General features: G+C 33.0%; 1 protein-coding gene across 2 annotated transcripts in view; it reads left to right on the forward strand.

The window, feature by feature from the left end:
- The first annotated feature begins 445 nt into the window (after nt 1-445).
- LOC145285839 (alpha-mannosidase 2C1-like) overlaps nt 446-27,151 on the forward strand; it is a 166,111-nt gene continuing 139,405 nt past the window's right edge. The window contains exons 1-4 of one of the 2 annotated variants that reach the window (XM_080134279.1): nt 446-656; nt 15,675-15,809; nt 19,313-19,438; nt 26,750-26,873. In XM_080134279.1, the coding sequence (XP_079990405.1) occupies nt 15,712-15,809; nt 19,313-19,438; nt 26,750-26,873 (348 nt within the window). In that variant the 5' untranslated portion in view covers nt 446-656; nt 15,675-15,711. Of the gene's footprint in view, nt 657-2,554; nt 2,637-15,674; nt 15,810-19,312; nt 19,439-26,749; nt 26,874-27,151 lie in introns of those variants that run through there. The other variant, XM_080134278.1, reaches the window with a different exon arrangement.

A 27,151-nucleotide genomic window follows, 5' to 3' on the forward strand; every position in this document is an offset into this window, starting at 1 on the left:
ATGTTTTAACCCTTCCTGCATTAGTTCCACGTCTGTGGTCCCATGTGGTTTCACTAACTCGCCAGTGAATGTTCTTAACTTTACATGGCTTTCTTTTAGATTCTTAATTTGGCCAAATTTCTTGAATTTTTCTAGTCTCATTACTGAGCATGAGGGCCTTGTGCCCACTTCCATGACCATCCTCTCTTGGTTAATTAATAGTTCCACTAGTGTCCAAAGTGTAGCCATTGTATGCAAATGTAGTTTTCCAATATTTATTTTCATTTCTTCTGCCCAACAATTTTTTTCCACATTGTTCACCATCCTTCTTTCCTTCCCATGTATTGTTGAACCAGAGCACTTGCTTTCTTCTTCTTGTCTACATTTCTGATGAGTATGTCCGACCCACTAACATTTAAAACATTCTTTGTTTTTAAACTGACACTTGTCCGCCTGGTGGGCAGTGCTTCCACAACGATAACATTCTCTTTTCAATGGTAACATGTGAACGGATGTTTCACTTTCACTCGTTGGTGCTCCCAGCATTAACTTGGAATATTTCCTTGCAGATTCCATGAACACTGCTATTTCAATGGTCTTGTCCAAAGTTAGCAACCTTTCGCCAAACAAGCACTCCTGTATCTTCTTGCCCTTAACTCCCACAACCAAACGATCACGTATGTGTCCATTTACTTTTTCTTCGAAGTTGCAATGCTCGGACATTTTTTGCAGGTGCGACCACATATTCAGTATTCACTGATAGACTCGCTTTATTGTTTCTCCCTCGTGTTGAACAAAAAACGTTCATATATCTCGTTGGGGGGGGGGGGGCTAATGTGTCTCTCCATCAGAGTACAGTTCTTCAAACGTTTTCTGCTCAGGTTTGTTTTCGGTTAAACCCCTGAGGATAGCATAATGTTTGGCACCAATAACCAAAAAAAAAAAAAAAAAAAAAAAAATAGTACGCTTATGACCTTCACTCAACACATTATCGGCATCAAAAAAGAACTTTACCCTTTCAATATAGTGAGACCATTCCTCTTCCGCACTGTTCCAGTCTTTAATGTTGTGTCTAGCAATGCCATTTTATCCGTTCCTCGATGACGCAGCAACTTTTTACTCTAGTTCGTTGGGTTGTGGGTTTTCACTGTTTTTTTTTTTTTGTTTTGTTTTTGTTTTCATATTATTCCTCCGCATTATTCATGCTTCGTCGTCAATTAATGTGTACTTATTGGAAAACTTAGCTTGAATATAAACCCACGCTCTCTTTATTTATACTACAAACACCGGGAAAACAGCTACGATCTTTGGTTATAAAGAGCCATAATTACTCCCATTAGAATTAGTGGTGTAAGGGAAGTAACTATGTCCAATATATTAAAGACTTTTTGTATTGTTCCTATTTACAATGCCTCCCCACGGGACAGAGTTAGACACCAGGGTCGTTTTTTAACGTGGAGAAAAGGAACAAAAATAAAAATTGTCTCAGTCGTGAAGGGTTTCTCCTCCACTGACAGAGAACAAGAAATTGAAGTGCAGCATCTGAAGAACAGATACTACACTGTGATCTTGTCCCGAAGGCCAATTTGTTACCCGCTCAATATTTTTCTCAGCAAACAAGCAGAACTAAATTATATATATATATATATATATATATATATATATATATATATATATATATATATATACACTTCAATCCCAACACTAAACCCAAGTCCAGAATGGCAATTACGATAAAATAAAATGGAGTGGTAACACAATATATATACTTTTAAAAAATTTAAATATACTTCTAGTACTAAAAAAAGTTAAAAAAAATTGGGCGCTTCTTACACTATTAGGAGGAAAATTTGTAGTCGATAAATGGAGTTTTTAGATAAAAACAATGGTTTCTACTGATTTTTTTCAATTCTAATAAATTACAATGGTAGCTTACAAATTATGCAGTCGAAATTACCTGCATATTACTGAATTATTGAAAAAAAACAACTTTAATCGTGTTAGCAAGTGAAAAACTGCGGCCATCTTGTTTAAATCGAAACGGAAAATTACCTTCCATTTGAACTCAGTGTCTTCATATTTTATTTTTATTTTCTTTAATAATTAATTTTCTACCTTATCGATTTTCGTAATTTTTGGATATAATCATCTTAAAAATACGAGGAATACGTAGATACCATTGTTTTCATGTGAAATTCAGTTTTACGATTTCCGAAATTTCGTCCTAATAGTGTAGAAGCGCCCAAAATTGATTTTCGTATAGCGGCAATTTTGGAAATGCAAACAAAAAGTGGTTACTCGTTCCATCTTACACTATGTGGTTAAGTAATTGTTAATTATTTTACGTTAAATTTATCATAGCAAAGTGATTCGCTGAAGTCTAAATTTAAAAATCGAGATATTTCAAGTGTGTTGACGTGCAAAGGTGAAAAGCACACTTTTTGTTTTCCATTCACTAAGCGAGGGGTAAAGGTTAAAAAGGGAATTTCATAACACGAGACATTTTACCGATAATTTTGACCAATCAAATTGCATGTAAGAAAACCACGTCAAATTAGCCAATCACGTGACGTAGATTATTTTTCTCAAACGAAAACAAAAACTTTGTTTTTTTTCTTTTTACCCTCGTAAATTTATATAGGAAACTTTAAAATAAGGTATATATGTTTTAAAGTAAAACATTTCTAATTATTGTTTTTTCTTCTTCCCAGTCGTATATTTGTATTATGTCGAGCTAGTTTTTATTTTTATGCTTTAAATAAGAAATTTATTAGCGCGATTTTTATTTTCGAAAGTAAACAAATAAAAACCGGCTTTTAAACGCCACGTGAATACACTTGTGCAGTTTACAGTCCGTACTATTTTTTTAGATAGGATTTTTAAGTTAATTTCAATTTTTACGGTATATTTTGTTTATTAAATTGGTAGGTGAAGTACATAATAGTACCCCCCCCGTTAAAAATGGGTTTCTAAATAATAACATCGTTATTTCAGCAGAGCAGCAGCACTCAGCAGCAAGCAGCACGGCCCGTAAACTGCGCAAGTAGAAAATAAATAAATAAATAATAATTAAATAAAATAAAAAATAATTTAAAAAAATGGATTAAAATGTAATTGAGCATTTTGAGATACTTCGCGGGGAACGTGGGCCCTACGTAAACGTGTTTTTTTTTTTTTTAATGACTGCTCCCTGAAAGCGCATGCACAAAAGGTTTTCATTAGATTATTTAATCACGAAAATTTTTTAAAGTACTATTTGGGCCCCCCCCCCCCGCACCAAAAAGGTCAAAAGCATTATTTGAACATGTTTGAAAAAATAAATCTTAACAGTGAAATTGTCTGCGTGTGTACATTTCCCTGCCAAACTATTCTGTTAATTTTCAGTCCACAGACTCGACATGTGACATAAGGGGTATTGAGATTTGGGAAAATCTTTTTAATCAGTTTTCGGCCAGAAATTTGGCTGTCAAGTGGTCAAAGTTCAACGATTTGACCTTTGAAAACTCTACCAAACTCCTCCCCCAATTTTGGGTCCAAACACTTGAAATTTTAGATATAGGTTACTTGGACATGGATCAAACTTTTTAATTTGATTTGAGCCCCCCAAAAATAAATGTTAAGGAGGTCAAAATTGGGGTCAAAGTTAAAAGAAAACAAAAAAACAATTGACCTCTGCGATCTCTACAGAAGTACTCAGACAATTTTTGATCTAAGCATTTGCAATTTTACATAAAGTGTATCCAGACATAGGGCAAGTTTTTTAATCGGTTTTTGGCCGAAAATTTGGCTGCTAAAGAGTCAAAGTTCAAAAGATTTTACCATTGCAGTTTCTAGCAAACTATTGAGCCAATTTTAGATCTAAACATTTAAAATTTTACATAAAAGGGTATTCAGACTGCAGCCATTATAGGTGTATCAGAATCTTTGGGGAATTTTTGATACCCCTAACACGAAACTGCGAATAAAATATAAAAAACTCGTAATTTCTCTTTTAAAAGTGGGTTGTTTATTTTCTTTATGGATTATACTTCCAAAATAAACTATTAAAGTTGTTTTAAAAGTAATAGAAATATTTTTTTTTTATTTTTTAAAGAACAGTAATGAATTTTACGAACTCAATATTTTTCAATTTTTAAAACTTTAAAAATCTATCAATTTTTCTATTGATTCAATTTTTACGATATTTTCAGGGTCAATGTGAAATTTTATGCTCTTTCCAATAAACTGAATATAATATTTTAGACAAACGTTTTTTTTTAATTCACGCCCCCATTTTGAAATGTCTATTAAAAAGTAAATAATTAATTTACTCACCAAAGTTTTATGTATCACAAATTGAAGATAAAAGATCAATAAATAATATATTCAAATTTAAAACAAAAAAGTAGTGTTTTTTTAGAAATTTACCTGTAAAGTCTGAGAGAAAAATTTTTTTTTTTTTTTTTTTTTTTTTAAATGAAACCTTGGTCCTTGCTCTTTTAATTGAAAAAAAAAACAAAACAAAAACCCATTAGGGTTTGAATTACATTTTTGAGTTTCGAGCTTGGAAAAACAGGGGATCGAATTAATTCACGCCCCACCCAATTTTGAAATGTCTATTAAAAAGTAAATAATTAATTTACGCACCAAAGTTTTATATATCAAATTGAAGATAAAAGATCAATAAATAATATATTCAAATTTAAAACAAAAAAGTAGTGTTTTTTAGAAATTTACCTGTAAAGTCCGAAGTTTAAAACCTTTTTTTTTTTTAGACCACATTGGTTTTTTTGGGTTTTTTGTTTGTTTGTTTGTTTGTTTTTAATGAAACATTGGTCCTTGCTCCTTTAATCGAAAAAAAAAAAATTAGGGTTTGATTTACATTTTTCGAGTAGTTATAAGCTTGGAAAGACAGGGGGTCGAATTATTCAATATATTTCACGCATTCGTAAGGTTAGTTTCTGACACACCTACTGCAGCAAGCTTCTTAATTGAGCGAAAATTTGGCTGCCAAGATGTCAAAGTTGAAAGAGTTGACCTTTGCAGACTCTATCAAACTCCTCTGCCAATTTTGTGTCTAAACACTTGAAATTTTAGATGAGTCAAACATATATATATATATATATATATATATATATATATATATATATATATATGTTTTGAGAAAAATAGAAAAACCGAATGAAATTATTAAAATAATCAACGTTTCGTCCTTATTTCAGAGGACATCTTCAGGATATTGAAGTAAAAATGCAAGAAAAGAAAAAGTCATAGATCATACGAAAAAGAGAACAGTTTTTGAATCCTACCCATGTCGGGAAGGACAAAACATGTGTGCGTATGGGAAGGTTGGGTTGTTCGATGTCTATATATACACTTTTAAAAATGCGTTAAAATAAATATATACATTTTTTTTTTTCCTGTAAACTTATTCATTTTGTTGAAATATTTAAGAAAAAACGGTTAGCCAGGATCTGTTTTGATATTTTGTTCTTTGATTATTATTTTCCCTATGCTAGGGGTTAAATGGTAGAAGCCTTTTCTTTGTGTAATACTATTAGTATTTAATATTAGTGCTGATTCTAAAAGTCTTCTTTTAGCTCTATCTATCACGTATTTAATAATTTTCGCTTGATCTAAATTAAATAAGTGGTCGTGTACTGCACAATGGCAAAAGAGTGCATTTAGAGCGTTGCCATTCCTTTTTCGCTGTGTTTCACCTATGTACGCTTGTTGACAGTTGTTACATGGGATGGAATATATACCGGCGTCGGATGTGAGGGTTTTGGGAGAGTGCTTGGTAGTTTTTAATGTCTGTTTTATTGTGGAAGTTGTTTGTATCTTTTAAACACAGACTTCCTAACAACTCCACATATTTTAGATAAATAGATGACATTCTTATTTTTCTCCCTAAAAACACACAAATAGAACAAATTAGAAATAAATTAAATTCAGTGGAGCCATCTATAAAATTTACACATGAATCCGAACAAGACCACTCCCTAGCTTTTCTAGACATACTCCTCATCAGATCAGAAACCGATCTGAGTTTCAAAGTACATAGAAAGACCACACACAAAAACGATTATATTCATTACTACTCGCACCACAATGATAAAATAAAGACTGGCATGATTATTGTTTTTTCTTGCGTGCCTTTAGAATATGCAGTCCCCAATATCTTAATGATGAATTTCAATATATTACGAATGTTTTAAGAAAACTACAGTATCCATCCTATTTCATTTCTTACGCAAAGAAAAAAGCTACGAAAATACACTATAACATAAACAGACAGAAAAATAAAACAAATACCTCACTATTAAACAGACATATTTTCATACCCACCCACACTAAAAATACAAAAATCTACGACACTCTTAATAGACTTGGTTTTCACTTGATACAAACTACTTCCACAACAATAAAACAGACATTAAAAACTACCAAGCACTCTCCCATAACCCTCACATCCGATGCCGGTATATATTCCATCCCATGTAACAACTGTCAACAAGCGTATATAGGTGAAACACAGCGAAAATTGAAATTAAGACTTTACGAACACAGAAGAGATATAAGGAATGGTAACGCCCTAAATGCACTCTTTTGCCATTGTGCAGAACACGATCACTCATTTAATTTAGATCAAGCGAAAATTATTAAATACGTGATAGATAGAGCTAAAAGAAGACTTTTAGAATCAGCACTAATATTAAATACTAATACTATTACGCAAAGAAAAGGCTTCTACCATTTAACCCCTAGCATAGGGAAAATAATAATCAAAGAACAAAATATCAAAACAGATCCTGGCTAACCGTTTTTCCTTAAATATTTCAACAAAATGAATAAGTTTACAGGAGGAAGAAGGAAAAAAAAATGTACATATTTATTTTAACGCATTTTTAAAAGTGTATATATAGACATCGAACAACCCAACCTTTCCATACGCACACATATGTTTGTCCTTCCCGACATGGGTAGGATTCAAAAACTGTTCTCTTTTTCGTATGATCTATGACTTTTTCTTTTCTTGCATTTTTACTTCAATATCCTGAAGATGTCCTCTGAAATAAGGACGAAACGTTGATTATTTTAATAATTTCATTCGGTTTTTCTATTTTTCTCAAAACATAACGGCAACCACCGCTGGTATTTTTTATACATATATATATGCACATAAATGTACATCGGGCCCGAGCAAATAAATTATATTTAGTAAAGAAAATATAATAAAAATAAAATGAAATAAAGGTATGAATCAAATTTACTCCAAGAAATAAATACACACTCGATTAAAAAAAAAAAGTGTATGAGATATGCACGAAGAAAGTGAAAGAAAACCGTTTGCTCATTTCGGGAAGCAATCATTAAAACAATGTTTACGCAGTGTTCACGTTCCCCATGAAGTGTCCATTATGCAGTATGAAAAAAAGTATTGTACTTTTGTATTAAACAGACGCCGACCATTTTTTTTTTTTTTTGGCACATTTCACTAAACAGTCGCCAGGTGGAACTTACTTCTCTCCATTCAAATTGTTTATTAATTTAAAAATTAAAACTAATATATTCTTGGCCCTTCAACGGGTGCCGCAAAAATAAATAAATGAATGAATGAATAAATAAATAAAAATTAAGGTACTTGTGTGTTTTTGGTACCGCGCTGAAATAATAACGTTATTATTTCGAAAGTCATTCTTAACATGGGGAGGGAAAGGTATTTTGTAATTATTCTGTGCTTCCACCTAACAATTTAATAATAAAAAAAAGATATCGTAAAACTTGAATTTAACCTGAAAAAACTATTTAAAAATAGCGCGGTCGCGGTACCAAAAATACATAAAGCACCAAAATTAAAACTATAATTCGTTACAGTGAATAAAGTGTTTACTTTAATTCCAAAAATGTTTCGGAACAAAAAGTGTAGTACTACAGTTTATCGCCGAAAATGAAGACGCCATTTTTTCGGGCACCTGTTACCAGAATCAGAGGGAGACATCAGTATTTTAAAATATGCCCGAAGGATGAAATAAAAAAAAAATTAAAAAATTAAACTAGATAATGATTACTTCCGGAAATAACTAATTACTATGTGCCCTAGTGTATCGGAATAACTCACCCCCCCCAACCTCGAAAGCTGTTCTTAACATGGGGAGGTTGGGAGTGTTTATACTACGCTGGGGCACGTAGTAATTAGTTTTTTGTTTTTTTTGTTTTTTGTTATTTATTTCATGCTTCGGTTATAGTTTAAAATACTGATTTTTCACTCTGATTCTGACGACAGGTGCCCGAAAAAAATGGCGTCTCCATTTTCGGCAATAAACTGTAGTAGTACCAAACATTTATTTAAAAATAAGAAGAAAATATAATTTTAATAACACAATTTTGGCGAACGTATACGAATGAGGGCCCCATTGCCCAATAGGTGCCGGCGATGCTAGTGCAGAGAGTGATCCGCGCTATTTTTTTAAAATCGTATTTAATTAAAGTTTTTAAATCGCATTTAATTAAAGTTTTATGATATGTTTTTTTATTCAATTGTAAGGTTGAAGTATAGAATAGGTACAAAACACCCTCCCCTCCCCATGTTAAGAATGGCTTTTTAAATAATAACGTTATTATTTACGTCCGGATCACTCTCTGCACTAGTACCGTGCCGGCTACCATGTTGAACGCAGCGTTGCACTGCAGGGACCGTTTGTTGAACAAAAAATGCATGTGTGTACCACGGCCCTATTTTACTTACGTTTTTTATCTAAAAAAAAAAAGGAAAGAATTTTGGCCTGTGCGGCCTTTTTTTTTTTTTAAATTTGATTTGAACTTTGCGCTTTTCGGATTATTTTGTTATTATATGTTTGTTTTAGGTAAATGTTCCTTACGCTACAACAGAACACCGACCACTCTAATTTGTTGTTTTAGGGGTATTCGAGGTCGCTGACAAAGAATCTTATAATCAAACCCGTTGCAAATTTACTGTTTGCACGGTACGAACCCCTAGATCCTGGGACTATTTTGCGCCATTTCACCGCCTTAAGTAGTGGTTTTCTTACATGATGCGTTCACGTGCTCACGTGCGTAGTGAAGTGACTTATCACATCGTAGAGGAATTTTTAGCGGACATTTAAAATATGAAGAAAGTTTTCAAAAAAAAATGTGGTTAATATTTTTTTATGTTATGTAGTTTTTAATGCTTTTTTGATCTAAAAAAAGTTTTCACGAGTTTACAAAAACATATTTTTATGTTTTTCGTTCTTTTTTTTTGGGGAGGAGGTATTTAATTATATAACTCGTGTAGTTTTTAACAGGTGATGTTTTTCCTTCTTTTTTTTGGGGGGGGGTATTGAATTATAGAACTTGTGTAGTTTAACAGGTGCTTTGGCAGTTTAATTAACCATTTTTCCGTAAGTAACGCACCGACATTTACTGAGTACAATATCATTGAACATTTCACAAAAATTCTGTTTACATTGGGGGAGGGAGGTGATAGAGAGGTGGAGGTGGTGTTGTGCCTTCCCCAATGTTTGAAGTGTTTCTAATTGTTTTTAAATGTTTGAACTTGTGCCCATACACCCTCTCCCCCGGCACCAAAATTGCAAAATGCTAACAGTTACAAGTCTCATTTGGTGGCTACTGAAATTTCGATCCTATCACATCACATACATATTAGGGATACCTTAAGTAGATACCCCCCCCTGCTAATAAATATAGTAGTGGGGGATGCCCTTTTCTTTCCCCTGCAACCTCTCTCCCACAGAAGGGATGTTGCGAGCCTGTCGTTGTTTTATCATTATTTCCATGGGAAGTGCTCGTCTGAGCTCCAATCTCTGATCCTCCCTCGCCAATCTTTCACGATAAACACCCGTCTAGCTGAAACCAGTGTTAGTAATTTTCCCCATTCTTTATCTGTGCCTAAATCAAAACGTAGATTCCATGAACAAAGCTTCTTTGCACGCCTGTGGAACTCTCTCCCATTTGCCTGTTTTCCACCTGATGTCTTCAAGTCCAACATAAACAGGTTCCTGATGAACCGCCTCCTTAAGTAAGACATTTTATCAGATCTCCATTACTAACAATTACTCCGATATTGTCCCATTGATTAGTGTACACGCAATAACCCTTATCCCCGAGTAGCCTCTGGGCCTTGATAAGTGGTGACTTCCATGTAAAAAAAAAAATGATAATAAATACAGTAGATAATAGGGATTTCACAGAAATCACAGAACCAATGAGAATGGCTTAACTGACGAAATATGACAGTTCAGACTGACTCACTAAAGTTGCCACTACCGAATGTTAATAACCACTAAGGTACACCAGTTGCCAACATCAACCCCAAGAGAAACTAAATAATACCACCAACGTCACACACACACACGCACGCACACACACACACACACACACACACACACACACACACACACACACACACACACAAAAAAAAACAAAAAAAAAACTGCAAACCCTTGCTTTAAAGAAGTTATTTGGAATTAATGGCTACTTCTTCAGAAACCCCCAAATTGGATTTATTCCAAAATTTTTATGGGGATTCAGCTTTACGGTATACTCAATCCAAACGATTAATTGCACCGAACAAGTTGTGTTCATATTGGCATGCCATGTCCATTCAGGCATATTCATCAGCAAAAAATGATAACGTTTGCTTGAGAGGTTGTAAATGTAAAAAGAGAAATTCTATAAGAAATGGAAACTTTTTTGAAAATTCAAAACTTACTTTATCAATATTATTACAAGTAATGTTTGATTTTGTTTCTCATCTACCTGTGACAAGTTCAGTAACTTTGAACGGAATTACATGTCAAGTGGCCATTCAGTGGTGTCAATATTACCGAGATATATGTACTACAAAAATGATTAAAAACAGGAAGATGCTAGGTGGTCCGGGATATATAATACAAATAGACGAAAGTCTGTTATTTAAAAGAAAGAACCATGTTGGTAGAGTCTTCACACAAGTATGGGTCATAAGGTTCTATGATCAAACCGAAAAAGTAGGTTTCTTGCAGCAAATACTGGACTGCTCAGTCACAACACTGGAATGTGTTATTCTGCAATGTGTTGCTCCTGGTTCAACTATTTATACAGACCAGTGGAGGAGCTATAACAATTTGACAAACCTGAGATATGTGCAGGGAACTGTAAACCATTCCAAACATTTTGTGGATCCGCTTACTGGTGTTTGCACCAACAATATTGAGGCCTACTGGTCTCCTATTAAAAGAAGTCAAAAGAACATATTGGGATCAGTAGGAGAAATGAAATGATCTTATGTCAATGAGTTTTTTTTTTTAATTTTCTTTCTTTGAAGATTGTAATGCTGGGTATGAGGCAGCCAAATCAGCTGCCAACATTCCTCTGCTTTTTATTGAAACCAACCGAGAGCTCTTTTTAATATCCTCCCTGTTCCCTTAAGTGCAATTGTCTGGATCTCTTTTGCACTTGGTTCACCAGGAATACTAGTTAGGTAGGATTTCAGGTTCTTCTTCATAAGCCTTGTGGCACCTATAGTAACTAGTATGATTGATATCTTCCTAAGATTCCAGTTTATTTTCATATGGAGAGTCTTATGACATGAAAAGCGGAAAAATACTAGATAATTTTGAAAAGTTTTTAGAGCATGTTTGTGATAAATATGACAATCGAAAAAAAGTTCCCAACAAGTTTTGGGAAAAAACATGTTTTGAATAATTGAAAAAATTTTTTTTTTATTTCTGAATAAAAATAATTATCAAAACAAAAACAGTTGTGTTCTTGTCGAGTAGGTTTTTTTTATTCAAGAAAATAAAATTTCTACTGTTTTTTGATATGAGAAAAAACTGATGACATTGAAATGAAAACTCGATTCGACAACCATCTTCATTCTGTGTCAAGTAGGTACACAATTGTGCCACAAGTGCTAATCTGGACTTGCACCAATTTTCCTGTTAATTTAGAAATTGTATATATGCCGGATAATGAAACTCGAAAATTGCATATTAAAAAACAAATTCTAACTACAATCCGTTTTTTAGATAAAAAACATAAGTAAAATGGGACCGTACACACACGCGTTTTTTTGTTTAATGAACGGTCCCTGCAAGTGCTGCATTCAACATTATAGCTGGTGCCTATTTGGTAGTGGGGGGGGGGGCCCTCACTCCTGTACGTTCACCCAATTTTGTAATGAAGGCAACATTGGATTTCTATGAAGTAAAAGTAAAATTGTTTTTTTTTTTTTGTTTTTGTTTTTTTCCAACAAATAAATAATTAAAATGAAACATTTTTCCGAATTAAAGCAACATTGGATTTTTTTCTGAAACATTTTTTGAATTGGAGTGTCAACAAAAAGTCTGTGTAAGAAAATATAATTTAAAAAAAACGATTGGTACTTGCTTAGTTTAATCAAGACATTAAAAAATGGAAATATTGAAAAAAAAATCATATTGTATGTACCCGTTATGGAATTAAGTTCTCTGAACAAAAATACACTTAATTTGATCAATTAGTTTGTTTTTTTGTTTTTGTTTTTTATAGAGGAAAAACAAATTGCAGTGAGATCGATCGTATCTTGCTGATTTTGCAGACCAGGAGAAGGGAGGTGACAAGAGAGATAACTCCAATCACCACTTAAAGTTTGTCAAAATTTTACATGATTATTTTGAAACATGGGTAGAAAAAATATGTAGATAAATATATTTTTTTTCCACTTATTTTACAAAGTTTCTAAGTCCTTCTTTAATCCCTTTTTTATTTTGTCCTTTGTTAATCCCTTTTTCGTTTAAAGGCATCCCCCCTCGTTCGCGAAATAAGCAAGATGGCCGTGACTCGATCGATCTCATTAAAATTTGATTTTCCTCTGTAAAAAAAAACAAACTACTTGATCAAATTGAGTGAGGTTTTTTAAAGAAAACTTCATTCCATAACGAGTACATACAATATAACTTTTTTTTGCAATATTTTCATTTTTTAAATATCCTCATTAAACTGTACAAGTACCTCCAGTTCTCCCGAAAAGGGCAATCTGGGTTGAGATAAAAGTTTAAATTGCCTCAGTCTGTAAGAATTTCCCCTTCATTGACTGAGTACGAAAAAGATGAAGTGGCTGGGATACGATCGATCTCGTTAAAATTTGATTTTCCTCTGTAAAAGAAAAAAAACCAAAAAAACTACTTGATTAAACTAAGTGTAAAGTAAATAAACTGTAAAATTGAAACAATGTTAAAACTACAAAAATTCAATGATCTTGTTAATGAAAACAAAAACAAAAAATCATCTCACATATTGATCCCTGATCGCAATAATTATTTGAGGAAAAAAGCTATTAGAGTAGAAAGCCTCTTGGTATTTTAAGACATCTACAATGAAGCAGTGGAATTTTGTTGACTGATGGGTGGTATTTAGATCAAAGGAGCAATAGGGCAGAAAATTCATCGAAGTACATTCCATGAAAATACTTGTAAACTTAAACATAGGGATACAATACTATGGTGATGGGACAGAGGATGGTGCTTTGTAGACAGTGTGGAACCTTATCTGTGTGTGTGTGTGAGAGAGAGAGAGAGAGAGAGAGAGAGAGAGAGAGAGAGAGAGAAGTGGTTGGTGCACAAGCACAGATGTGACAACAATACTCTATGCATGAGTGAATGGTGGCTTTGTAGGAATAGAGGATACTGGTAGGTGTGAGAAGTTTTTCTAGACCGGTAGAGGGAGCCCATCTTATTTGCAGCAGCCTTGACAATGACGTCAATGTATTTGTTCCAATTCATGTTACCTGTGAATGTTAAGCAAATGAATTTGAATGATGGATCTCAATTGTCCATAGCAATTATTGATAAAAATGGTTTCTTATAATTGTTAAAGGGAAAAACTTTTGTCTTAGTAGCATTAAAAGTTACCATCCATTTATGTCCCCGTTTGGCTGGAGGTCATTTTCTAAGGTTTCAGCCACTGCCTGGGATATTTGCACAATCTTTTTTCTCACATATGGAGATTAGAGTATGGTGTTGTCAGCAAATATCCTCCTTTTGGACACGATTACATTAGGAAGGTCGTTTATAAAAATCAGAAATAATAATAAACTTCTAGAATACCCGCATCAATGTGATTAATGATGTACAGCCATCAAAGACAAACTAGATCTTTCTTTTGTCTGAGAAAGATCTGATTCTATTAAGTATTCGTTAGATACAATCCTAAAGAGTAACCCTTTATATTACCAGTATGTTTGAAGTCTGAAGTGCAAAAAAAAAAAAAGATCCATGGCTTGACCTCTCAGGTACTAACACATTAATGTCAAGTTGTTTGAATGTATGGCCATTAAGAACAACTTGAACTTTGCTTTTGTCTAAGAAGAATCTGATTCTATTAAATATTCGTCCAGTAATATCATATTAATTAAGTTTTATGAGAAGACTTTTATGCAAGACCTTATCAATGCCTTTAGTTTCACCAGCTTTGTCCAGTGAATGGTAAATGTGTTAAGATATCCGCAGTAGAGTGGGTTAACCTAAATCCACAGTAGAACGGATTTACCTAAATCTGCAGTAGAGTGGGTTTGCCTAAATCTGCAGTAGAGTGGTTTACATAAATCCGCAGTAGAGTGGGTTTGCCTAAATCTGTAGTAGAGCCGGTTTGCCTAAATCCGCAGTAGAGTGAGTTTGCCTAAATCCGTACTGTCAGTCAGAAAGTTTGGCATTAAGGAGGTGATGGACTGCTGGTGATTGTTGTTGTTGTTAAGTGAGTCAGACTTCTTTATAAAGCTCACAAAGATCGTGCCTCAGGATTGCAGATTTTATCCCAGACACGAAGAGCAGCAAAGTTGAGCAGTTGCATACAAAGGCAAGGAAGGTTTGGCCCAGAATACACAAAAAAATAGTCCAGAAAAAATGTTCATTCTGTTGATTTATGGTTTTGTATACCTGACACACTTTGCATACTATGCGCAGAGACAGAGATGATCAGCTGATTCCTCGATTTTCACCAAAGTCAGTTTTCCGGATAGCTCTGATATTATCATGTTGTCCCCTCCCCCCTATATAGTGAGGAAGAATTGAACTAGCTGCTGGTGATAGTGTCTTCATGTCATCTGATTAATTGATGAAATATGAGACATGTGAAGAGAGACATAATTATGCAATTTTAATGCATAAGTTAACTTCTGGTGTTTGTTACTCCCACAAGAGTACCAGGTTGTTTGTAGACAGGAGTTTTAACAAAAATTACTTGTATGGAACAACTTTTAAGTAATTTTTGCAATTTATTATTTGAAAAAGTATATTGTCAAATCAGAAGTTATAAATATTGATTATAAGCTCTAGGATTCCAAAAATATGTCTCCGACTCCTTATTTTAAAGTTTTCAAATAATCAGACTTAATTCTTCAGAAATTAAAAAACAAAAAAACAAACGACTCTGACTATGCTTACTAGTCTGATTCCAACTCCTTTTAAAACCACCGTCTTTGACTCTGCAAACTTGAAATTTTTTTCTTCATTCATTGTTAATTTTATTTTGTGTATTTAACTATTGCGCTTTGAATTTGAATATTTGCATTTTAAAAAAAATTGTTAGAATAATAAAAAAATAAAAGTAAACAGAAAAAAAAAAGCATTTATTAAAAAAAACAGAAAAGGTTGCTTGAAGATTTATGCATTAAACAAAAAATATTTTGCAAAGACAAAGGTTAAAATTCTCTGAAATTTTTTTTTTTGAAACAGCATCCCAACAATTTAAAGCCAGCACAAAATTCAAATAATGGAACATTCAGTGATGAAGCACAAAAGAACAACGCTGGAGAGAGCAGAGAAGTTTGTGTCATCCATGTATTTTAAAGATGTGAATTTACGCGGAAGGTAAGTGAAAGTATCTATTTGATGATGAATATCATAAGACGATTGAAAATAATGATGAATATTATAAGAGGATTGAAAATAAGGATGAATATAAGTCAGCATAAGGGAATTAACTCCTTGATCAAAAAAATCAGTGTTATTTCCCTTCACTCAGTGCCTAATCTTGCAGGAAAACTGATCCCTCCTCTCTGACAAAATCTTTAGGGTCAAAGAATGAATCATTTTTTTTCTTAATTTTGGATATTATTAATCCAGGGCAGCACCGATAAAGAAAATACCAACATTGTGGGTATTTGTTTTATCGTTTTTTACTTTTACCGAATATGCATGCATACATACATACACAGACAGCAACTGTCCTTTATATTATAGACTAGCAGGCTGCCCGGCGTTGCCCAGTTGTAAAATATGCATAAATATTATATTTTAATTAATGTAGAATTCTTATTGATTATAAACAGAAATGCTGTAGGTATTAAACTCTTGTAAAAAAATGAAGTAAAAAAAAACAAAAAAAACTGAGATATGTGTATGCAAGTAGAGTATAACTCCTATAATTTGAACATCCGCTTCGTTCAAATTAGAGGATGCTGTTCAAGTTTCCTGATAAAAAAAAAATGTGCTGCAGTTAACTTTAATTTTCTAAGAATTAAGAAATAGTAAATGAAATTCATTGCTATATGATACTTCAAGTATATATTAAGTTGAGTTTACGATATATTGCAAGTAAGAATTGTTAAATATTATTACCAGGAACAAAAACATCGAAAATAAATTAAATCTACTCTTACTTGTTAGGTATTCATTACCTAAGTTATCATCTACAGAAATCATACATTTATGTAAAATACAGTTTTTTTTAATTTATTCATTGAATGAGTCTCATTGCAGTTTCTATTTTCATCGATTTAGCTCTCAGGCGCTACCATTGTATTCCGTAAGCAATCACGAAAATCTACAATTTCTTGGTTCTGTAGCTTCTTTATGATTATATCTCTTCGGAGTGACATTGCTTGCAAAACATAGTTGTCACTAAAGTAAGGACTTTTTTCTAGAAATTTTATAACCGTCTCCATAGACTTTTCTGCATCATCCCATGATATTGCTTCATCAGAGTGTTCTTGGTTATTTACATTAGGGTCAAGAGAATGGGAGCTGTTGCTATTTTCATCACCATTACTGCCTTTAAGATATTGATCAGTAGTTTCCTCATCTTGTTGCACCCATATTTCAACATCATTTGCATTAAGTGATTTAAGAACAGTCGGTAACCGTTTGGTTTCAAGAATTTTTTCTAGACCAGATGTATTCTCTGATTTTAGAGTTGGAAGCCATTGTGATGGGTTGTTTTACACTATTTTAAATATAGCAATCTGAAAAAAAGTTACAGTTAGTGTGAATTAATTATCAATAGCTAATCTACATTAATTACATAGTACCAATATTAACATTTCTGTGCAATATCTGACTAAACCATGTAAACAGTTTTACTGCAACTCCACATCAAATATGCTAATACAATTTCAATGACAAGACAGTTCAAGTTTGGAGAAAGTCCAGGTTTAGAAGAAGTACAAATAAGAGGAAGTCCAAATGAGAGGAAGTTCAAATTAAAGGAGTTTTACTGTATTACGGTTTTTCTAAACAGTTCATTTTTTGTAAGTAAAAAAAAAAAAATACTCTTTTGGAAATCAAAATCTTAAGCCAGGGAGTTAAGTACGATAACCATAAGGCCAGTTTGACACGATCTTAAAAAAGTGTTTTCAAACCTACTTATTCTTAACATAAGTAATCTGTTATGTGAACGATTCGCACATGTGCATTCATGAAACAGTTGACAAATAGATATAAATCTGATGACCCCCCCGTGTACCAACTTTTCAATTTGACCTCCTTAGCAGCCCTTTTTTTCTGGATGAAAGTCGATTAAAAAAGTTTTCCACATGTCTGAATACCCTATATACCAAATTTCAAGTTTTTAGATAAAAAATTCGTGGAGCATATAGGTTGAGAAGTGTCCTCTCACACACACACACACACACACACACACACACACACACACACACACACACAAATTCTCACTTTTATAGATATATAGATTATGCTTGTCAAAGAATGTTTAACATAAGTCTCTCCACCTCTTTTCTTTTAAATAAATCTGGATAAGAAATAAACATCCACTTATCTGAATGTTTTTGTTTAAATTTGTTTCATTTGTTTCATAAAAGTAATTCAAAATATATCCTTATAAATTGCCAAAGTTTACATAACAAAACGCAATAACATTATAACAGTTTTTTTCTAAACTATAATAAAAAAGAACCCATAAAGGCAATGTTTTCTTTATAATTCAACTGAAAGTAAAAGAAAACAGTGTTAAATTAAAATGAGTCCCTTCGGTTATTGCTTGTTCTGGGGTGCCTCAAGCATAACTGATCCCATACAGGTTGGAATGATAAAATTTTTGCCATAGAAAAGGCGACATGATTCCATTTCCATTTGATGAAAACTGATTTTTTATCGCAGACCATCTAATAGTTGGGCAATTGTGTACAAATCCCAAGAGCGATAGGAGCCTTCTATATGTCTGAAAGTGAAACAATGCTCAATGAGTGAAATCAGAGATGCGCCACTGTACAACTCCTGCTCTCTACTGATCCAAGTTATGACAACAGGACCATTGCCAGCACCCTCAAAATGCAAATGTGGATGGTTCAACATTTCAGGGCACAGCTAAATGCATTGGACGATCCACGGTTATGGTTTTTGGTGTGGTTTCAAGTGAGGGTCGCATCATGCCACCTCACATCCTCGAAGTTGGCTTGAAAGTTAACACCAAAGTGGATGTGCTGAAGTGCAATCAGGTGACTGCTGGCAGACCCTGGGTGTGGCAGCAGGACTTGACGTCGGCCCACAAGTCCAAAGAGACCCAGGCTTGGCTTCAGAAGAAGTGCTACAACTTTGTGCTCTACTGTCACTGCCCCCCCCCCCTTCCTCCTTGCTCCTACTATTTAGTGGTGTTATCTTGGCTTTCTTCATTTTCTATATTCCTTTGAGCTCTTTGGCCAGTTCTGCTTCTCTGTCTCCTTGCTCTTCACTCTGTGGTGGTGGTGATTATCATTATTATTATTACTACTACTACTACTACTACTACTACTACTACTACTACTACTACTACTACTACTTCTTCTTCTTCAATATTATTGTTATTATTATTAATTCACTAGGAATTCTCAAACTAGCCACCACCAGCAATGGCAATAATTTGTGTTTTTCCCTAGAATCTGAGTGACAAGTCTCCCCAGACTGCCAGTGCTCTCCACTTCTATCAATAATTATTGAATTAGTGCAGATGATGACCTATTTGGCTACTCCTAGTGGAAAAAACAAAACAATAGTAATATGATGATGATGACGATGATGAAAATTATGATATAATCTACAAAATGATGTTTCATTAAGTACTGAGTTTATAAATGTAAAATATTTTATTTATTTTGCAGGTTATATCCAAAGGTTCAATCCGTGATTAGCATAACTCACTTTGCAGCTTCAGGTCGCATTCCTGTTAATGAAGCCATGAAACAAGAATACAAGCCGTGTTCGGTTGGGCAAAGCTTTGGTCCAAGGTTTGTTTTTTTCACAGATCTATCTATTTAACTATTAAATATTTTTTTAAACTTTTTTTTTTTTCCATCAAAATAATTTAAGTCATATTTTATTTATCATTTTTGTTCTGCCCACTGTTTTGGGAATGCTAAAAGCAAAATATATTTAAAACCTGAATCATTAATTAATGTCCATCTTCGAAATGATTTTGGCAAAAGAATACTTAGTTTCCAAAGTTGGTAAAATGCAGAAATAAAATGGAGAGAACAAAAATAGACAAGGCATGAAGAAAACGTAATATTTGTATTAAATAAAATATAAGAAATATCTATAGTAAAAACTTATTGTATTTTGTGGATTGATAATAGACAATTTAACATCCAAGCAGATGGCTTTCCGAAATATTTTTGGTTGGTTTACGTCATATCAGCCCTTTTCAGGTTATTTAATGCCGAATCCAAAGATTTTGAAGAAAATTTTTTTTAATAATAGAATATATTTGTTGTTTTCACGTCGGTTTCTATTTAACCTATAGTTGGGACCCTAACAAGTACTACCACTCCGGGTCAGAGTGGACCTAGGAGCAATGGCAATTAAAGGGTGGCTCCACACTCCCCAAAGCCCGCAAGCTGGGGCCTCACCATCGGATATAGTTTAAGGTCATATCCAGGACCTGTTTGGTTGGAAATGAAGAAAATGTTTGTGTTGTGGAGACGCCTACTAATTAACATAGGTGGGTGAGATATATAAAGGTATCAATCACCAATACCGGGGGAGTCCGGCAACAACCGCCAAACAGGCAAGACGCCTATGCTGCCTCCAGTAAGACATGTAACACGCCACCTGCTGGAATATCTCCAACTGAAGTATATCTGAAGACATGTAAATATGCATATAACTTTTCCTCCTGATATATTATTGTATACCTTTATTTTCGTGTTCTTGTTAATTATTTGTGCAGACACAACAGTTTGTTTGTTTTTGTTTTATGGCATATGAACCCTTTTCAGATTATTTAATGCCGAATCCAGTGATTTTGAAAAACAATTTTTTAATAGAGTATATTTGTTTTTTTTAAGTTGGTTTCTATTTAACCTAAAGTTGGGACCCTAACAGGTACTACCACTCCAGGTCAGAGTGGACCTGGGAGCAATGGCAATTAAAGGGTGGCTCCACGCTTCCCAAAGCCTGCAAGTTGGGGCCTCGCCATCAGATATAATTTAAGGTCATATCCAGGACCGAAGAAAATGTCTTCTGGTGAATGAAGATGCAATTTAAATAAACACCAAAAAACGACTGGCTTTAACAGCCACCCTCTTTCTTCTGCTTTCAAAAGCAAGTTAGTTTTCACAGGGAGGTGATGAAATCATTTTAAACCTAAAATTTAACAAGCCAATGCAAACTTAGAAATCCCTATAAGAATGAGGGAATAATCAGGAAGAGTTCTCCAGAGACCTTTAAAGATCCAAGAATATATATCTAACCCTCACCCTAACCCTAACCCTCACCCACACCTCTATGCCTTTGACTGTGGGAAGTGAAATGAAAAAGAACACTTTAAAACTTATATACAGCTCCATCATATTATACACATCTGGGTTTAGTACGTTTTGACGTAGTCAGTTCAGCATCTCTATTTCGGCTTGACTGTTCTGGCGTAAAATTAGTGCTTCATCGTTACAGGCAAAGTTTTTTTTTTAATATTTTTAAAATTAATTCAGTAAATGAAGATATTTTTTTTTTTTGAATAAAATTGAAATAAAAATTATTAAAAGAAAATTTCATTTGAATTTAAAAAAATAACTTAAAAATAACTTTTTTTTTAAACACAACACAAAAACAAACAACAATAACACCCAGTCGTCAACGAGCGAGATTATATTTTCATATTGTTTCTCTAATTAAAAATTAAAAAAAATATTTTAAAGTTTTTAATTCTTAAAACAATTAATTATAAAATAACTAGCGGGGGTACCCGGCGTTGCCCGGGTGTTTGTAGGTGTGTGTGTGCTGTTAAAAAAGAAACCGGGGGGGGGGGGGCGGGTAAAAGTTGGTAGGATCGAACCCGAAGCCCTGAGGCGAAGTTTGAAAATAAAATCGGCCAGCCAGAATGAGTTACTGAAAGATGTTTGAATTTATTTAAGTAAAAACTTAATTATATTCTGCAAAAACAAAAACAACAACCCACCTTTTCCCCACTTCCCATCCTCCTTTCTCTTTCTGTCTCCCCTGCTTCCTAACTCGTTTCCTAAGTTAAAATGCACCAAACATTAATACTGTAACCCTTTTCCCTCTTACATTGTGAAACTCATTCATGTTCTACAGAGCAGAGAACAAAAACGATAAAATCCACTATAAAACAACCAAACCAAACATTACAAACTAGCAATTGAAGATACAAAGAGTTTGAAGAATAAAAACCTTCTACAAAATAACTGGACGCAATGTGAATACTATTTCCAAAATAACTGGATTCAGCATTAAATAACCCGAAAAGAGTTGATATGCTGTAAAACAAAACAACTAAACCAAATCAAACAAACCTACTGGCATGCATTGGATGGTTTTAAGAAATTGAATAAACAAACTCATTAACAAAGAAAACCAACATCATCTTCAATTAATTCAGAAATGTTGGAATGACAATGGATGAAAAGAAATGAGTAAACAATATTAGTAAAATATAATTTTTAAGTTATTTCATGTCCAAAGATTTCCAGATCTAACTTTAATTGAAAAAAAAATACTAAAAATATCTCTGTCTACAAATAAACAAAATACTTGAATCATTTTTGGGTTAGTAAATTTCTGCAGGCAGTATTTCTATATCTATTTAGTTGGGCTCCTTGCCTGGACCAATGTCTCTCCAGAGTTCCCTGTATTCCATAAGCTGCATCAAATCTTCAGGATCACAGTTGGCGTCATATGCAATTTGCTGGATGTACGTGGATCTAGGTCGTCTTATGCTAGTGTGCCTGTGCCGTGGAGTCTACAACAATACATTTCTCACCAGCTCTTGTTTGCTCCTCTGGTAGCGACAATATTGACCTAACCCTAATCGCTTGCAAATTAAAAATAAGGTGAAATTTATCTGGTCAGAGAAACAACAAAAGGCTTTTGATTAAAATTAATTATGACAAAGAAATGAATAATGAAAATTTTTATCAAAAGAAAGGACATTATGTTAACTACAGATTCAAGTGAACATTTAATATCTAAAATATTATCACAAGAAGGACATTCAATAATATATTTAAGAAGATTGGTAAACACTGAATTTAATTATTCAAATATAGAAGAGAAAACGTTAGCTATTATGTTGACAATGATTAGAGTTTGACAATTTTTAATTGGAAAAAAAAATTCTTTTGAGAAATGATCATATGCCATTCGAGTTTATATTCAATCCTAGAAAAGATGTTCCTAAAATCACAACATCATCATCAGCAGCAGCAGTAGAATGGACAATGAGATTGGTGGCATTTCACTTTGAATATGTCAATGGAAATTCTATTCTACACGTAGATGCATTATAAAGGTTGTGATTTCACAAGGAGTCAAGCGATGAAACAGAATAAAGATTTGAAGACGCATTTTTACATTGAATAGAGATTAATGTTTTGTCTTTAAATAGAATAACCACGAAAACACAAGAGGATCCAATGCTTAATAGGATAAGATGTAGAATAAGAAAAAAAAATGTATGGGAAATTTTTCCAAGCTAGAAAAACTTTACAAAGTAAAAAAATGACATAAATTAACTATAGAAAATGGATTTGTAAAGAGTGTACATAATAATATACACTGTGGAATAGTGGCTGCAGTAAAAAGGATTAAAATCCGAAACATAATGGTATAAGATATTCACAAGATGCTGATGAATGTATAAAAAAAGATTCAAGAAATGTAAAGAATGAACAAAATTTTATGCAGACTACAAGATGCCATTAATAAGTTTCTAGACTTTTTTCGTATGAGCACTTTTATTGATAGTACACAGAAAACTCTAGTGGAATAGTGGGTGCACAAAAAAGAGTTAAAATTAAAAATGGCCAGGATATTTGCAAGATGCTAAGGAATGTATAAAAAGATGCAAGAAATGTTAAAGAATTAACCAAATTTTACACAGATTATTTTATATTCATGGTTCAGAAAATTGGTGTCATGGAATCGCATGTATATGGATTATGCGTACATAACTGGAATAAGACTTTTATTAATATATGGTGGTTGCTAGAAAAGCAGGAAATTTTAAGTTGTAAAATTTATTGTCTAAATTTTATTTTGTTCAAATTTTGTTGCATTTTGCTTATTCACTTCTTCAATATACACAAACGACATTTTCAGCATTTGTGAGTGTATGATGATATTAGTCTTTGAAAAACTTTATCAAAGTTATTCTTCGTAAAATAAATTATCGTTTGACAAATTTCCTGTTTTTCTAGCAATCACTTTGTATTAGTAGACTTTTTTCCAGGTTGGCCTAAAGTAATTCGTTTTTTGGGCAAGAAAGGTTTTATAATAAAACAGATTTATGGTTTATGGTTGAAAAAAAAAAATAGAGTATAAACCATATAAGATTCCACCCTATCTCTTTCAATCAAATGGGTTAGCCGAAAGAATGATGCAGACTGTAAAATGGAACCATGAACATGTTCTCAGCAAATAAAAAAAAAAAAAAATAGAAGTTTTATTTTACCAGAGCTTCTTTTAAACTATCGCAGAATACCACATGTCAGAAGACTATAAAGCCCATTAACTTCGATGGCAAGGCAAATTAGAACTCTATTAATGATGTCATATTCGATAAGTGAAAAAAATATGGTACAAAAAAATAAAACAAAAAATAAAACAACTGCAGAAAGGGCAGAAGCTATCATGCGAAAAAGCCTCAATACAGCTATATTAAATGGAGAAAAATGGAGGGAGTCAGTGTATCAACCCATGCCAATCAAATAAGGTGAATATGAAGAGCAAAATGATGAAGAAATTTCTACAATTTCATGATTATTAATAATTAATGATTTATTAGAACCGCGTGTACAAAATGAAATGTCAAAAGAGGAAATAATGCCTTATCAAGCGAGCCATAATCAGTTGAAAATTCAGATAAAGATCAAATAATAAGAACACGACTGATTACAGCATAAATTTCCCAGGGAAAGGAAGAAGGAGAGGAAAGTAATCCCGATAATGAAATCCTCAGAAGAAATACAAGATCTACTAGGAGCATAAAACTTTTATATTCGCACTGCAATTGGCCTAATTAACATAAGAGTAGGAAAGTGTGTGTGTGTGTGTATATATATATATATATATATATATATATATCTATATATATATATATATATATATAGTTCTTGAGTAATGCTTAAATAGTATTATTATATTTATTATATACTAGCAGTTCAGCCCAGCTTTGTTAGGGCCCTATATACTGTTCATAACTTGCTCTATGTGTGAATACACTTTATGTAAGATTTCAAATGTTTAGATTAAAATTTGTCTGAGTAATTTCATAGAGACCGCAGAGGTCCTTGACCTTTTGGCAGCCAAATTCTCACCCCAAAACTGATTAAAATGCTTGCCGCATGTCTGAATACCTGTTATGTAAAAATTTCAAAAGTTTAGACCCAAAATTGGCTGAGTAGTTTGCTAGATACTGCTACGGTCAAATCTTTTGAACTTTAACTTCTTAGCAGCTCAAATTTTCGACCCAATCCGATTAAAAAGCTTGCCCCATCTCTGAATACCCTTTATGTAAAATTTCAAGTATTTAGACCAGAAATTGGCTGAGTAATTTAGTAGACTGCAGAGGTAAAACTTTTTAAAACTTTGACACCAATTTTGACCCTTAACATTTATTTTTTGTAACTCAAATCAAATTAAAAAGTTTGATCCATGTCCTAGTAACCTACATCTAAAATTTCAAGTGTTTAGACTCAAAATTGGTGGAGGAGTTTGGTAGAGTTTTCAAAGGTCAAATCGTTGAACTTTGACCCCTTGACAGCCAAATTTCTGTCCGAAAACCGATTAAAAAGATTTTCCCAAATCTCAATACTCCTTATGCCAAATCTCAAGTCTCTAGACCGAAAATTGACAGAGTTATTTGGTAGGAAAATGTACACAGACAGACACACACACACATTTTCACTTTTATAGATATATAGATTGTAGTATTTTCCACCTATGAGCTTTGAATTTAACAGTCGTCCTGTTTTTATATCTCTGAAACAGCTATGTAGTAAACAGCTGATGATTCTTGTAGCCTATTTAATAAGTTAAAGCTTCTTGTTCATTTTCACTGTTATATAGTATAATCCCCTTTTATAATTGTGTATTTTCCAGTAATAAGTTGAATTATGCAAATGATAAGTCTGTGATATGTTGAACTTAGTAGGTCCAGAAATTTAAATTACAATATTCATATTTTTTATTTTTATTTTTATTTTTATTTTTTATTCATTTTTGTATTTATTTTTATATAAAATACTCAAGGCTTCCTTAGACTATAAATAAATTGTAAAATAGTCAAAATCATGAAATTTGGAATATAGACTTTTGGCATTTATTCATTATATTGCTCTATAATTACATTGAGCTTCATAAATTAAAGGATTGGTATAAATAAAAAGTGAAATATAATTGTAATGAAAATATATTTCCACATATATATATATATATATATATATATATATATATATATATATATATGGAGTTAGAGATGGCTCTATGGTCAGGTTCGAATCTCCCGATCGGTAGTAATTATGACACCCTGCAGTGATGATTCCCAAAAGGATGAAACACCAGTGTCTGCAGGTATTTAAAAAATCATTATAGTAATAATTATGTCAGACCCATCTAAGAACTCGTTTTTACTGTTGAGCACTTCAAAGTTGAAATGAAAGTCAGTCACATAAGCTCGCGTGCGAAGATCATGATGTTATCATCATTAGATCAACATGGACAGACGTCTCGACATTTAAAAATAAATGTTTAAATTTCAACGATATTTATCGCAGTTAAAGTTGGTCATGTGGTTTGTTCCTTGCTAATGGAGTCAGAGATGGCTTCGTGGCTGGGTTCGAATCTCCCGACTGGCAGTAATCATGACACCCTTCACTGATGATTCCCAAAAAGATGAAACACTAGTGTCTTTAGATATTCAAAAATTATTACAGTAATAATTACATATATATATATATATATATATAGTTCACTATAAGAACAAGTTTAAAGGAAGCTTGACGCGACACAAATGAGGTTACTCTTACACTTCTCAATAATTTTCTGTAATGCATTTTCTTTTTCTGATACTATTCTGTTTTCAGTTGGTCTACCCATTGGTTTAGGGTAGAGATTGAAATTCCTGAATCTTGGATCGAACATGAAGTGTACTTTTTATGGAATTCTAATTCTGAAGCCATGGTTTGGTGTGATGCTCATCCAGTTCAGGTGGGAAAATTCACAATAATCTTATTCTTATTCTTTCAGTCACACATTCATTTTGTTTAAGCCAAAAATCAGGGTTTCATATAATTAGTGAGTGGAATTTTATGGTGCTTTCCCTCTTCCTCTATAAAATTGTATTACCGAGTTTTTGTTTATGAGGTGCTTTTGATAAATTTCCAGACTTTTTTTGTATCGGTACTTTTATTGATAGTATGCACATGAACCTCTAGTCCTCTCCAAAGTAATCTCCTCTTGCTGCAATCCACTTGTTGTACTGTTCC

The sequence above is a fragment of the Euprymna scolopes genome, chromosome 10 (genome assembly GCF_053919585.1).
Source record: "Euprymna scolopes isolate OS-2025 chromosome 10, ASM5391958v1, whole genome shotgun sequence".
NCBI lineage: Eukaryota > Metazoa > Mollusca > Cephalopoda > Sepiida > Sepiolidae > Euprymna > Euprymna scolopes.